Raw genomic sequence first — 13,713 nt, 5'->3', positions numbered from 1 at the left:
ATAATAGATACTGAGAAAACCCCAAAAATCATATGATAGGGGATCATAGTGGGAAGGAAAAACTCCCTTTTAACAGGAAGTTTTGGGCACACGTTGTTTTCATAACTGCTTTTGTGTGTGTGTGTGTGTGTGTGTGTGTGTGTGTGTGTGTGTGTGTGTGTGTGTGTGTGTGTGTGTGTGTGTGTGTGTGTAAACAATATTTAACTTTTCACCATTGTGCCCATGAGGCCCTGCAACATTTTGCTGCTCAGCCAGACACCCAACACAAACAACAGGGCATTTACAATGGTACCAGTGCAGCTTTGGATATATGTTTGCAGAGTCCATAAAACAGCTGAAAAAACTCTGGAAGAACAATGGGCTTTAAATTCTGCCCCAGAACTGAAGCTCTACCGGTTAAAAGTCGTGAAGTTTCTAAACTGCTAACAACCAGAGTCACTTTGACAACCTCTGACTGGGCAGTATTGATTTTGACTGTCACCCCCAAGATTAATACGAGCCTGAGAGAGATGCATCAATAAGGAGCGGCCCAGACCAGAGATGAGCAGATAGATAAAAAAAAAAGACATCATCAAAAACTGTCAGTACCAGGCTCTAATCCAGAGTCCAAACTTTTTCTATCAGTGTCTTTGGAAAAAGTAATGGCTATTTCCTTGGTTTCTTTGGTTACTTTTCCTCGTAAAATAAAAAGACAAAGCTGCTTTTCAGGCAATATCCCCACTCTGGGCAGGTTGGTGTGAGGTCTATCAATAAATAGCCATGCGGTTCTTTGGTGGTGTCTTCAAAACTCTCCAAGAAGAAATGTTGGAGTCCAGGAAATATTTAACAAGCTAACGTATTAATCTGTTATTAAATGTGGAGGTTTTGAATAACAGTACGTAAGTACTGTTCATCCTGATGGTTTTGCTGTGTTTACCTTGCAAAAATACAAAACGACTGAGCATCATGACACTAATGTTTTTATGGTGTCTGTAATGTGTAAAAATACAGACCACCTTTGGTTGATTTAAGTTTGACAAATGACATTGCCCAAAAAACCAAAATGATCCTGGTGCGAGGGAAACAAACTTTCATCTTCAAACAAATTAGGCAAGCCTTTAATGAATTTAATCCTGGCCATCTTGGCCATGAAACGTGAACATGAAGAAACCATAGATGACCTGGACAGTGTTGGAGTCATCATCAAAGGTGTAAGTGCTTTACAACCTTGTTAGCATTGCACATGCCCTTACCATTTTATTTGGCCACATGTATTCATTGGACTTACCCAATGAATACATGTGGCCACAAATGTTTGTGGTTGAAGAAATTCTGGAACATTCCTGGATGGGATCTGGCCTTAACAAAGGCTCAAAACTAAACGAAAACAATTTGAGGGAATGTGTAGACAAGATATGGTAAGTAGACTGTGGAGGATTAAAGACCTTCTGTAAACCTTGTCATACAAACTCCCAGTCAGAATATCATGCAGGGACCACCAGAGTCCAGAATAAACCGGATAAGAGGTCAGTATCACCAAACCTTTATACAATTTTATGACTAAAAAGGATTTGCAATAAAATGTGACTATCACAGTGAAAGGCCACTAATGATTTACAGAGTACTTTTAATGGTGCAACCTGCCAGCAATGTAGCATCACCTAATAACTCAATCTAGCCAGCAGAAAAATTATGGGTGCTTTTCTTTAACCAAATCCACCCTAAATAAATGCGATCCCATGGGGACACTTATTACATCCACTAAGTGCTTTGCTAAGGAAATAATTGGTGGCACATTGCTGTGAGGTGTTTGGACATTTCTTAATTAATATTGCAGCAGGTCCAGTTTACATAAAGACAAAACCAAGGAAAAAAGAATCAGTTTTAAAATACGACCCTCACTCTAAAACAAACTAGAGAGAAGAAAAACAGTGGCACAATCACATGTGCAGCCCATCCTCCAACTGACTATGCTTGCTGCACAACATGATTAATGTCCTTTCACTCATTACTTGAATCATACTGAAGGGCAGTATTATCGCAAAGTGCTTGAATGACAACGCGATCTACTCAGCATGGACTTCAAAACATTGTAACATCCCAAAACCACAATTTTCAACGACTACACATCTAAACAGAAGAAGACACTTTCTGCTACTTCCTCTTTTATTACCTTCCTTTGATGCCCTGGGTCCTAAAGCCTTTCCCATTACATAGACATACATTCTGAGACCAACACTGAATAAGTTTCAAAATGCTCTTTTTTTAAACTGATACTTTTTATTTCTTCATGTTTGTAATTCAGCACAGTTCACACTTAAAGTTGTGCCACGGAAAAATCTGCCAGTGGCCTCTGCAGGGCAGAGTCAGCAGACATAAGCCAGCAGTTCTTTGTGACAGGAGGGTCGATGCTGTAATCAGTAGCGTTGTCACTACAAAAGGAGAAAAAAAGATTATAGGTGGAATCTTAAACGGCTTTCTGTTTTGAATGAAGAAACTGAAAACATTACAAAAAACGTACCTTGTAACATCTATCTCTTGGTTTTTAATCTTTAGTTTTGTGACAGGAACTTGCTGCACCACCTCATACACTGCAGGCTTTACAGCTGGAAAAAGGGAGTAAAACAATAAAATAGGACCTGACATTTAGAATCAGATACTAAAACAGACACAGCATCAAGATATTTTTACAGAAAACACCACTGCTGGTTGTAAACGGGTTTTTCTTAACTACTGTATATACACAATTTTCCAGCTCATGCAGTGAATATTCACACATACACAAAAACCTTCTACTCACCTAAAAGTCCTTCAGAGTCGTTGGCCGAGCGATGCTTTTTTAAAACTGGCCAAAGGAATTTGTTGCTATTCTTCTCATGAACTAAGATCACCAGGCGCATCTTTCCAGCTGTAACATGTATTTTCTTGTTGTGCACAACCACTGTCACACTGCAAGGATATGGAGTTTATTTGAACTTTTTAAAGCTCTGTAAAGTTTCTGAGCATTTCACATATTTTGGCAGATTTTTGTTCTGCACATAATACAATAATAATGAAACTTCTGTAATATGAGAGGGTGCACAGGCTGACTATCATGCCTAAGAGCAAATTCATTTTGAAACTTGAAAGGTTTGCTAGTCTCACAAGATCCCTTTAGTTACACCAGTCAAGACATACTATAGGCCTATTTTTCCACAGGCAACACGTTCAAAGATGCACAGCATCCAACATCAGATGCTCTTTTGCGGGTAATGTGAAGTTGCTCTCCATTCATATTGGAATATCGTTGAATGAGGCAAGTTGTATAGTTTTGTGTGCTGCATTAGAGTAGAAAAGCGCTGTGTAAAAACTGGTCCATTTATCATTGGCTAATGAGTTATCAGTTAAAAGTCATTTGCCAGTAAGTGTGTGGTTTCCCAGTCAGGCCTACCCCTCCTTATCACATCTCGTCTTTCCAACTAAATTCCAGGCTTTAAAACAAAATTTCAGAAATTAACAGGTGACATAATTTGATGCTATATCGCCAAAGAAGAAAATAGTTACTCTCAATCGTTTCATATTTATCATAACGTCCTAAATCGTAATTTGCTTAGATAAGTAGCAATAGGAGTAATATATTTTTTAAAATTTACCATCTTTTTTAAATCTTTTTTTCTGCAATTAGCAGGCACCGCTGTGATGCCTGCCAAATGCTGCAGTGGGCTCCTGACAGCCTTGTGTTCAGATTACACTTCCAAAACTATTAAAGGCATTACAAAGGGCCACAATTTTATGGATTATAATGAAATGAAAGATTAAAATTGTTTCCCAAAACAAAGCTAAGGAGAAAGTGACCAAGATGTACAAACACGAACACCAACAAAGACGAATCTTGTAATTCTGAAGATGAGAAGAGTTTCTGTCACTGACAAAAAAAATTGTTCCACTTTTGTGGGTGTACAGAACCTTTAATGTAAGCATGAGTTTTAAAAAGCATTATAAGAATAATGTTGTGCAGCCAATTTGCTCTGCATTTGTAAACTACTAACCTTGTTGAAGGGTCTGCTTACCAAACTAGATCTCACTAAAAACATTTCATATGTTTAATCGGTACAAATAAAAATCTGTGATAACTCCATTTGTTGCGTGTTTATTCTCTTGTTCAGTCTGAAACATGTAAGCTAATTTAGGATTCGTCATCTCCTATACTTCTTGGAAAAAGTGAAGTTACATATCTGTATACAATACTGAGAACATGAGTTTGTACCATTATATTGCAAGATTACCTCCCAGCTGTGATGGTATCCTGTCCAGTGTGATGTGCCACAGTCTGTCCTTCTCGTACAGTCACGCCCCTGGAGTCAATCTCAACATGATGGTCAGTTTGGAAGTGTATAAAAATACTGCTGAAGCCTCCATTCACAACTGAATCAAGCTCACCATTCACAAACAGCTCTGGAACAAAAGAGAAATGCAGCTCTTAACACACTTCACAAATTGGGGATTATATTAAAATGCTAATGAGAAATTAGAATAGTAAGATTTTATTATGCATGAAAAGAAAAAATATATCAGGGTTCATTAAATTAGGAAAAGTTAACACTACTGACCCTCACTGGGATGGTGAAGTAGTTTAAGTTGTAGTGAGCCACTGACATCAAAGCACAATGGAACAGTCTGATTCTCAGTGTTTATTAAAAACCTGTGAAGAAGAGGAACTAGATACACATAGACACACTGAGTCAGTATATAGAAACTCTGTTCCTCAAAATAAAAAGCTTAACATTCAACACCAACTTTACTGTTTTCACATATTAGTCACTTTACTTCTTTTGGGTAGTAAACATTGAAAAAACAAATTCAGGTTTTTTTAAACATGGAAATTAATTTTTATAAATCTATAAAAGAACAACACCTCATGCCACAGATACACAGTTTTAGAAAATAGACTAAATACAAATAATTTTCTTTGTTTAAGTAATCATGTGAGGAAGTATCGTGATGATATGTTTTTGTTTACATTTTAACCTGTAGATGCCATTTACAAAATCCTCTCTGAGGATCTATCTTTATACTATCAATAAAATACAATACCATCAGTTGCCTGTGGGACATTGGCAGCTATAGAGAAGAACGGGACCACATGGACACGGGGAACAGGACCTACAAACAAATTTAGACAATAGTTACGCACAGTAATATTGCAAAGCTCTGATGGATATTGTATGACTTTGGACAAAACATGTATGTTCTTATATTAAACATCAAGCAATAAATACACACTTTGTTCTATGGCAAATATTTACATTAACAAAAACAATTTCCTTTGTTTAAGTCAGTGGTGTCCAAATCCAGGCCTCAAGGGCTGGTGTCTTGCAGGGTTTAGATGTGTCCTTGATCTGACACAGCTGATTTAAGTCCTCAACATGTCTTGAAGTTCAGGTGTGTAGACCCAGGGTGAGATCTAAAACCTGCAGGACACCGGCCCTCAAAGCCTGGAGTTGGCCAAGCCTGCTTTAAGTCATCAGTTGGGGAAGTATCATGAGTTTAACCTGGAGATGCCATGTATAAAATCCCCTGTAAAATCTTTAATTCTATCAAAAGAAAAAAGAAAGTATGCCATCCATGCAATACTATACCTTTAGGTGCCAGTGGAAAATCACTAGAAGTGTCTAGAAGTCCACTCCTGAGTGTAACTACAAAAAAATTCAGACAACATTAGTTACGCACAAGAATTTTGTAAAGCTCTGGTGAATTTTGTATAACTTCAGACATCACTGTTTTCATATTCAACCTCAAACAAAAAACACACTTAATGTGATTCTAATGATCTCTATTATTTGATAACATCTTGTAACTGCTCTATATAGCTGAAAATTAAGATGTGCACACACAAAAAAGAGAAATGAAAGAAGTAAGGAGTGGATTTTAATTGAAGGAGCCAGACATAGTTTGGACCTCTAAAACATAAAAAGGAAAAAAAGTCATACAAATCCTATTCATATGAAAGACACGTCTTGTATTTTCAGTATGTCATCCATGCAATACTATACCACGAGTGTTTTTCTTTAAAACACGAACAGGGGCCTGATGCCTGGGGGGGTTAACAGGAGCATGTTTGAACTTGGCCATACCAGTACCTACAAAAAAATTCAGACAACATTAGTTACATACAAGAATATCACAAAAGTCTGGTGAATACTGTATGGCTTCAGACAATACATCACTAAAAGCTCAAAAGGAAAAATAATAATAATAAAAACCAAATCGTGTAAAAAAGAACAAAAAAAAAAACTTCTTGTATTTTCAATATACCATCCATGCAATACAATGTAAAAATACGCTTTATACCATGAACAGGAACATGTTGGATCCTGGTCCTGCGGTTAACAGGAACTACAAAAAATTCAGACAAGAATATTGCAAAGTTCTGGCAAATATTGTATGGTTTCAGGCAAGGCATCACTATTCTCATATTTAATCACCAACAAAACACTAAATAGAAACTTTACTTGTAATAATTTCTATTATTACAAGTAATAATAAAAATTAATAATTTATATTATTACATAACTGTTTAGTTTTCAATTTTTCTACATTTTCTAGTAGTTAAATTATAAATACTCAATGGTTCTCTTTTATGTGACAGAGAAACAACAAATAATTAAGTGAATTGATCCAAATTAAATACTTGAATTTTAATAATCTTTTAATAACCTCCAGTGAAATGCCTTCTCTGTGGTGTTTCACCTTCCTTGGGTTTATGAAGCACATCTGTGTTCTCTCCGGGAGGCTTTGTAACCACCATGGATGTGAGAGGGGTCACAAAACTGTACCTCACTGACAGCTCCAAAGCCTCCTTCTTCACTTTCTCTTTCTCAGTTTCAGATAACTGAAGCCTGTGTCACAAAGGATTAAACGAATAAGGGGTTTGACACAGAAATCAAATGTAATTAAGTAATTAAAAAAAAATGTTTCCATGTCCAAAGATAATCCAGTGTTTTGAAAATATTGATATAGGGTTACAAACCTGAAAGGCTGTTTGAATTATGAACATGGATAAATTAATATACTACTTCCTTCAAGAAGGATTTGCAGCTGTATCGCAACAGCTGTGACACCCCAGAGTTAAAGAAATAAATTTACTTTGGAAACCAGCCTTTAGTCCAGAGTCAACCGGTTAAAAAGTACACAAATAAATTAAATAGAATATGGTGGTAAGATTGTTACCATCTCATATCACCATTAAAACTGGAAAGTGTGCAGTATTTTCCTAACAAATATATAAAGGTGTGTAAAACAGAATCTTTTGGGCCTTGGACTGAACAAACCATTTCTTCTTCAGGCTCAGGTAAATTATGATGAGCCTTACCCGAAATCTCAGCTTTGCTGTGCCAATCAACAACTACCCTTTAAAATAAGCTCATCACTTGAAAAGAAAAAAAGTGGAAAGATGTTGTAAGTCAAACTCACTCTTTGTCCAGAAGCTGTTTAACTGTGAGGTACGCCCAAACCCTCTGGATACGGTCATCAGACACTGTTCCAGTGGATTCCACGGTTTCATTTGGGTTAGAGAACATTATTCTTCTATTACTCTGTAATAAATTAATTCTAACGTCAGTCTATCACAAAAAAAGGTTTTGAGAAGAGTTCTGCTGATGAGTCCTGTGGATTGATTCTTACTGAAATAGCCACAACTTGAGGGGTGAAGGTTTCAATGTTATTATCTGTGATCTCACCGGCCACCACAATCTCAGAACCATTATAATACTGACTGAAGTTAGTCTGGGTTAGATTGGTCGCACCCACATAGATCATTGTCACATCTGTCAGTAGAGGTGTGGCCACCTCTTCATAGAAACCCTGTTGACATACAGTGTGGAAGTGATACAAATCATGCTCTTTTTTCTTTCAATTCTCAGGGGTTTCAAATCACATAAAAGAAGAGCATGCATAATTTAAATACCTTCAGCTGTAAATCAGCATCAGAGTCTTCATAAATCCGTCGTGCCACACCGTTATTTTGCAGCGACATTTTCTCAAGGAAATTAAAATCAACATCAAAACCGAAACCGAGACAGTACAGTGGGAATTTGCCTGCAATAGCCTGTCTTACATTTGACTGGATTTTCTCCAGATTTGTCACCCCTGAAAAAAGACAAGACATACCCAGTTCAGCTCAGAAACAATGTAGTCTCATAAGTCATAATAAATCAGGACTTTTAACCACAATAAGCTCATAAAGATCTCAGTTTCATGAAATATTTGTGTACATTTGTTTACAGATGTGTTTTATTACAACCTGAGGTTGGGTCTCCATCTGTGAGAAGTATAAGGATAGATGCTGAACCTTCTCTGTTATGTGCATTCAGCATACGTGCTCCTTGCAGCACTGCTTCATTTATGTTTGTGGCTGAAATGCAACAACAACAAATGCATTTTCAGTACTGCTATTCTCCTCCCAACTGTTGATATTCCAAAATGTGTATTTACTGCAACTTCTCACATCCTCTGTCTTGAATATTGCGTGCAAAGTTTTTGGCACTTTCCAGGTTTTTGCTGTTGGCCTGAACGAGTTCTCGCTTCCAGTAAGAAATTATGCCATCAAAAGTGATCAGACCAAAGTGATCATCTTCTGCCAGATCATTCAGAATGTGGATTAATGCGGTCTTAGTCTGGGTAAGAAAACATAATTCATGGCTACATATTGTTTTTCTTTTCATTAAAAATGTAAAATAATATCAGAAACTGACCCTTCAAATACTTTACCTGCTCAATTTTTCTGCCCCCCATTGAGCCACTTTGATCAATAACAAAGACGACATTTTTTGGTATCCGTGGAAGATCAGATGGTGCAAAATGATGAACAAAGTATCCGTCAGATTTCTAAGGCGGCGTTATGAAAAAAAAACAAAAAACAAAACTTGATTGGTTATAGGATTATTCAAGAAGCTTTTTAGCCCAAGTCATACGGTTTGTGTTGCTAAAAGACCAGGGTTTACCTTGATGTGTCCCAGTCCATTATCCCTGTTAACGTCGTAAACTATAACCAGATCTCCATTCATACCCTGATCTCCACAGCTGTCACACATTTTCTGTTGGTCGACTGTTGGATAGAAATACACCCACGCCTGGAAACAGAGTGAATCACAGAGTTTAGGAACTTGGTAGAGAGCGATGTCAGTGATTTTATTTTCTGTATACATGGTCTGCTGAAAATGTAAATGCAAACAGAATTAAATGATTAGTAAACTACTGAAATTATGTTTTTGAATTGTGAATTTGTGAATTATAAGGACCCAAGATGCGGCAGCAGTGGTGCAAGTGACTTTATTTACCAACAGTGGATACAACAGAGATGGCGAGGGTGAAACATGAAACTAAGAAAACCTAAACTGGAAAAACTAACTGAAACTAACCGGAAAGAGATATGCAGGGAGGCACAGGAAAATACACAGGAAGACGGACGGAGAGAAGCAGACGACCCAGCAACGAGGACGAGGGAACACACACTTACACACACCAGTAATCAGGGCATGGGAAACAGGAGGGAAACACACTTGGGAGACATAACTGCTGACGAGGCAGGGGAAACGTAAACAGAACACACTGACATCAGACAGAGACCTTCAAAGTAAAACAGGAAACACACCGACTGAACACGACACACACCAACTAAACACAGACTGGAGGACACCGACATAGGAACATGAAATGTGAAACAGAAGAGTACAAAAACCCAAGATAACCAAAACCACAGAATAATAATAAACTTAACATAAACACGGAGTCACAGACTCCGGACCATGACAATATGTATTTGAACCACTGCATCGTGAATACTTCAGAAAACCAAAAACACTTCACTGCTGCAAAGACAAATGTGGGTTAAAACTTAGCCATGTACAGAAAAAAACATATTAAGAAGATTTAGAAACCAGCCTCTTTTCTAGTCTCTTTGGGCTGTTTTTTCTCTGCTTTGTGTTCATCTGTAAACACTAAAAGCAAGACTGTCTTCATCCGCAATATGATAGGGATCTGTGTTTGTGTGTGGGACTGTAGCCTCAGGTTTCTGTTGTTTTCTGGTAATTATGTAACTGTTTCAGGTCATTTTATGGAGTGATGATAACGTAATTTAACAAGTAATGTAACAAGTAATGTAACAAATTACCTTCTCCTGCAAGTAAGAAAGTAATGTTCTACATTACTGTTTTTTTGTTAAGTATTGTGTGATAGTTGATTTTTCTTGAGTAATGACCCAAACACTGGTGCTGACAGCATTTTTCTAGTCCAATCATTTTCTTCCAAACCTTTTATGAGCCAATCAGACTTTGTTTGGTGTGTTTTAAAATCTCAGTTCTCTTCTGCCATTCATTCATCCAGCCTGTCTCATCACCATGTCCACCTCCGACTGATCATTCAGAGGCGCATCCATGTCTCCATCTTCACCTTCACCTTCACTGGCATCTAGAATCCATGGGGATCCTGCCCTTATGCCTATCATTGCTGGGACCTCATTATACTATGATGGTTCATCAGAATCTAATCGCCAAATAATTATTAATCCAATTCTGTATCTCATGTAAATTCTGTAAATCATGTTCAGTTCTTCCAAGTGATCTCTAGTTAATAAACTGCTGTAGGATTTTTACGATTTGGAAGCACGATGTGCTGCCATCTACATTACGCCAGACATCAGAACTTTGCTAGCATTTGTGTTGTGTACAAGGATGAGAAATGAGCCATAATGTTGGAAGAAATATCATTGTTACCATAATGGTTATTTGTGCATTTTACTCATTTTATAGTCATTCATTTTACACTGAGATCAAGCTCCCTCTTACTGCAAATGAATAACAACCTGTTAGTACCTCAAACTGTCTCTTGTTAGAAAGCTCGTGTTTTTTTTACTGTTCTGCAACAAAAAAGATTTCAGTACCTGTTTATCTGCATGTGTTTTGGTGATGGCATTAGCGAGGGCATTGGTGCTCAGGCCTCCTTTCACATTGATGAAACTGATGCCAGCTTCCTCGTGAATGTACACATCCACCTGGTAATAAATACAATATAATAAAAATAAAAGATCTCATCATGTGTGATGTTATCTCAGCATTTTCCACTAATAGATACCAATAAGACAGTCACCTTGAAGTCACTGACAGGCTGTGTGGGTCGAGCATGAATTTGCAGCTCGTATTTGCCATGTGTGCGTTTCATTAATTCCTCATATGTTAGTTCAAAAGTGACCTTTTTGTGAGCAGCCACAGTTACAGAGGTCTTAAATTCCTCCAGTGTCCTCCCTACAGAACTAAAGCAGAAAAAAATGATCTCACTAAATTGCGATTATGGCTGTAGTTTGGACCTGAGCAGAGAATAAGATTAACTAAATATATTTTCCTATTCGCATTAACATTATTTTAGAGAAATGAAGAAAGAAGAGAAAACACAAGAACAGACCAAACTAATTTTGAATGACAGAAATATTTTCTTTTTCTTCTTCTTTATCCAAAGGAACACTCAGTGTATTTGTACAATACCTATCATTTAATCATTTAGTTAATACCTGACAAGTCCAGCACTTTCACCACGGGACACAGCTTCAGTGTACTGCTGCTGAGCTTGCTCCTTAGCTTTCACAACACCATCATAAACCTGGCCATCGATAAACCTGAAAAGGACCAAGAAAAGCCCTTGTGTAAATGCACATACTACTGAGTATCCTGTCATTTATTCTTCACTGTAGAATTCATTATTTGCAAATATCTCTGGATGGTTACACATTATTTTAACTTCACACACATTCGAAATTTACTGATGAAGGCATTCTTGGGAATCTGAACATGAAATTCAATTTCCTTTGACTCGTTCATACGATTGGCCACACGGCTTGTGATGACAGTGGTGGCATAACGACTGGTCACTGTGGAGTTGATGTGAAAGCTGTAGATGTCCCAGTCATCCTGAGCAAACACAGGGGGCACATTTCACCGAAAACATAATGGTTAACTGAGCTTAGCAGCTGACCAAAGGTCAAATTTAGCAGAAAAATAATTTGTTTTTGGATGATATCATCGCCATGAGGGAAATAGATACACATCCACACCATAAATGTGACTGGTTATGTGCTGAAAAACATCAACACATGGAAATAAATGAATTAATAGAATCACCAGCTGACACACTGCAGCTGCTGGGTGCAATAAATTATCAAATATTTATTGCAACCTGATAAATGCCAACAGTTCACCAGGATGCAGTAAATACATGGAAACAGAGTTTTACACTGTGCTATGTGTTGATTTTTGTTTTGTTTTGTTTTGTTTTGTTTTTATGGATGATGATAAATCGCTTAATCTAGCACTAACCATCACTGTTATTAAATGTATATCTTTAAACATTAAAATGAGCTAATAGACTACTTTATACTCTGACTCTAGACAAAGGATACAGTAAACATGCACACATTCAGGATTTCTTCACTTCAGGTGATTACATTATCTTCTATCTGTTACTTAAAGGCTTAAGCTTATTCCAGTCCTTATGTTAAATTATTATCATGTAATAGGACCAACATGAAGTAACCCTGGAGGAAGAAGTCAAAAGGACCTTCACCCTGCAAAGTTCAGTGTATTTCACCTGACTGAAAGACGCCAAGAGAGATAAAAATCAATGTACCTCATAAATCTCTTGTTATCTGTGAAGTATAAATAGCACTTTTTAAGGATTTTGTTACATTGAAATACTGTTGCTGCCCTTTATGTGTACTGAACTTACCTTGTTTGGCTGTGTGGAAGCCAAAACCAGCAGGAATATGATGAAGGTGATTTGCACCACGGTTCTCCCCATGACGCCTCCAACCAAAATGCCAGCAAAACAGCCAAAACACTCTTTTGAACTCAAACAAGGACAGCGTTATTGTGTACCTATTTTTTTAAAGTTCAAACTCTGTTTTCCCTATCTCCAGTTTCAACAACTGTCTGTGACAAAAACACCCACTCGCATAAGTAAATCAGTAATTTACCAGAAGTCCAGCAGTTTCTGTGGGAGTTCATGTTTACATTGAGGGTCAAACCTTTGCACTTTACCAGGACTTTGGTCCCACGGCTGTCTTTTCATTAGTGACAGGAAATTCTGTTTCCTGTCTTGGCAATAATTTGTCTTTCCATTACTAGTGACTGTAACTAATAATGTTTTGTTTAGGGCAAAAAAAATATTTATGACTTAAAGTATGTAGTTGAGACTGTGCCATTCTGAAACCATCTGAAAGGTGCTGGGAAAAACAGCCTTGAAGGTTTCATTGCAAGCATTAGATAAAGCATTCATCACTGGCATGAATATCATGGTTATTTGGGGCTTTTAATGATTTACTTGAAAAGTTCTTTTTCCAAGGTTGAATACAGCATTCATCTTTAACGACTTTAAAAAGCATGAATTGGATTATTTTTTAAATTTATTTTAAATTTTATCTAATCCACACAGTGTCAAATCTATACATACACCATCATTAATATTTGGTTTAAAGTCGTTTCGCAAATTGAACCCAAGCCAAATGTTTTTGGTAGCAATTAACAAGCTTCTGGCATAATTTGGCTGGATATTTAACCACTCTTCTTGGCATAATTGGCATAACTGAGTTCATTTAAATTAGTTTCTTTGCATAGAGCCAGCTTTTAAGTGTTGTCCACATAGGATTAAGGCTGAAGCTTTGGCCATTGCAGATGTTTGCTTTCTTTATCCAAAACTGTAATTGGCGTG

The 13,713-nt window shown here is 37.1% G+C and overlaps 1 protein-coding gene across 2 annotated transcripts; it reads right to left on the bottom strand.

Annotated features, from left to right (window-relative positions):
• Positions 1–2,239: 2,239 nt before the first annotated feature.
• On the bottom strand, positions 2,240–12,906 carry LOC146574481 (inter-alpha-trypsin inhibitor heavy chain H3-like). 2 transcript variants are annotated; one of them, XM_085274164.1, is made up of 22 exons: positions 12,733–12,906; positions 11,758–11,918; positions 11,522–11,626; positions 11,104–11,266; positions 10,898–11,008; positions 8,961–9,089; positions 8,728–8,844; positions 8,465–8,633; positions 8,261–8,371; positions 7,925–8,106; positions 7,642–7,821; positions 7,432–7,553; positions 6,709–6,857; positions 6,310–6,354; positions 6,012–6,098; positions 5,598–5,654; positions 5,053–5,121; positions 4,569–4,676; positions 4,245–4,413; positions 2,780–2,928; positions 2,501–2,585; positions 2,240–2,411 (listed from the first exon to the last, which is right to left on the bottom strand). In XM_085274164.1, the coding sequence occupies exons 1-22, from the start codon at positions 12,802–12,804 to the stop codon at positions 2,297–2,299; spliced, it is 2,655 nt and encodes an 884-aa protein (XP_085130290.1). In that variant the 5' UTR covers positions 12,805–12,906; the 3' UTR covers positions 2,240–2,296. The 2 variants fall into 2 exon arrangements, with proteins under 2 accessions (XP_085130290.1, XP_085130289.1); XM_085274163.1 differs by having other exon boundaries at positions 6,676–6,857; positions 12,733–12,904.
• Positions 12,907–13,713: the final 807 nt, after the last annotated feature.

The sequence above is a fragment of the Mchenga conophoros genome, linkage group LG5, assembly GCF_057382185.1.
Source record: "Mchenga conophoros isolate Kocher_MC1m ecotype Shallow Benthic linkage group LG5, M_conophoros_male_GT1.1, whole genome shotgun sequence".
Classification (NCBI taxonomy): Eukaryota; Metazoa; Chordata; class Actinopteri; order Cichliformes; family Cichlidae; genus Mchenga; species Mchenga conophoros.
This window is presented reverse-complemented; position numbering and strand designations above follow the sequence as displayed.

Bases quoted from the DNA above. Each gene is read 5' to 3' on its own strand.
- LOC146574481 (XM_085274163.1), bottom strand. From the start codon at position 12,804: ATGGGGAGAACCGTGGTGCAAATCACCTTCATCATATTCCTGCTGGTT. The intron at 8,845-8,960 runs GTAAACCCTGGT...ACGCCGCCTTAG, and splicing joins ATGGACTGGGACACATCAAG to AAATCTGACGGATACTTTGT. The intron at 8,107-8,260 runs GTTGTAATAAAA...GTCTTTTTTCAG, and splicing joins AGATGGAGACCCAACCTCAG to GGGTGACAAATCTGGAGAAA.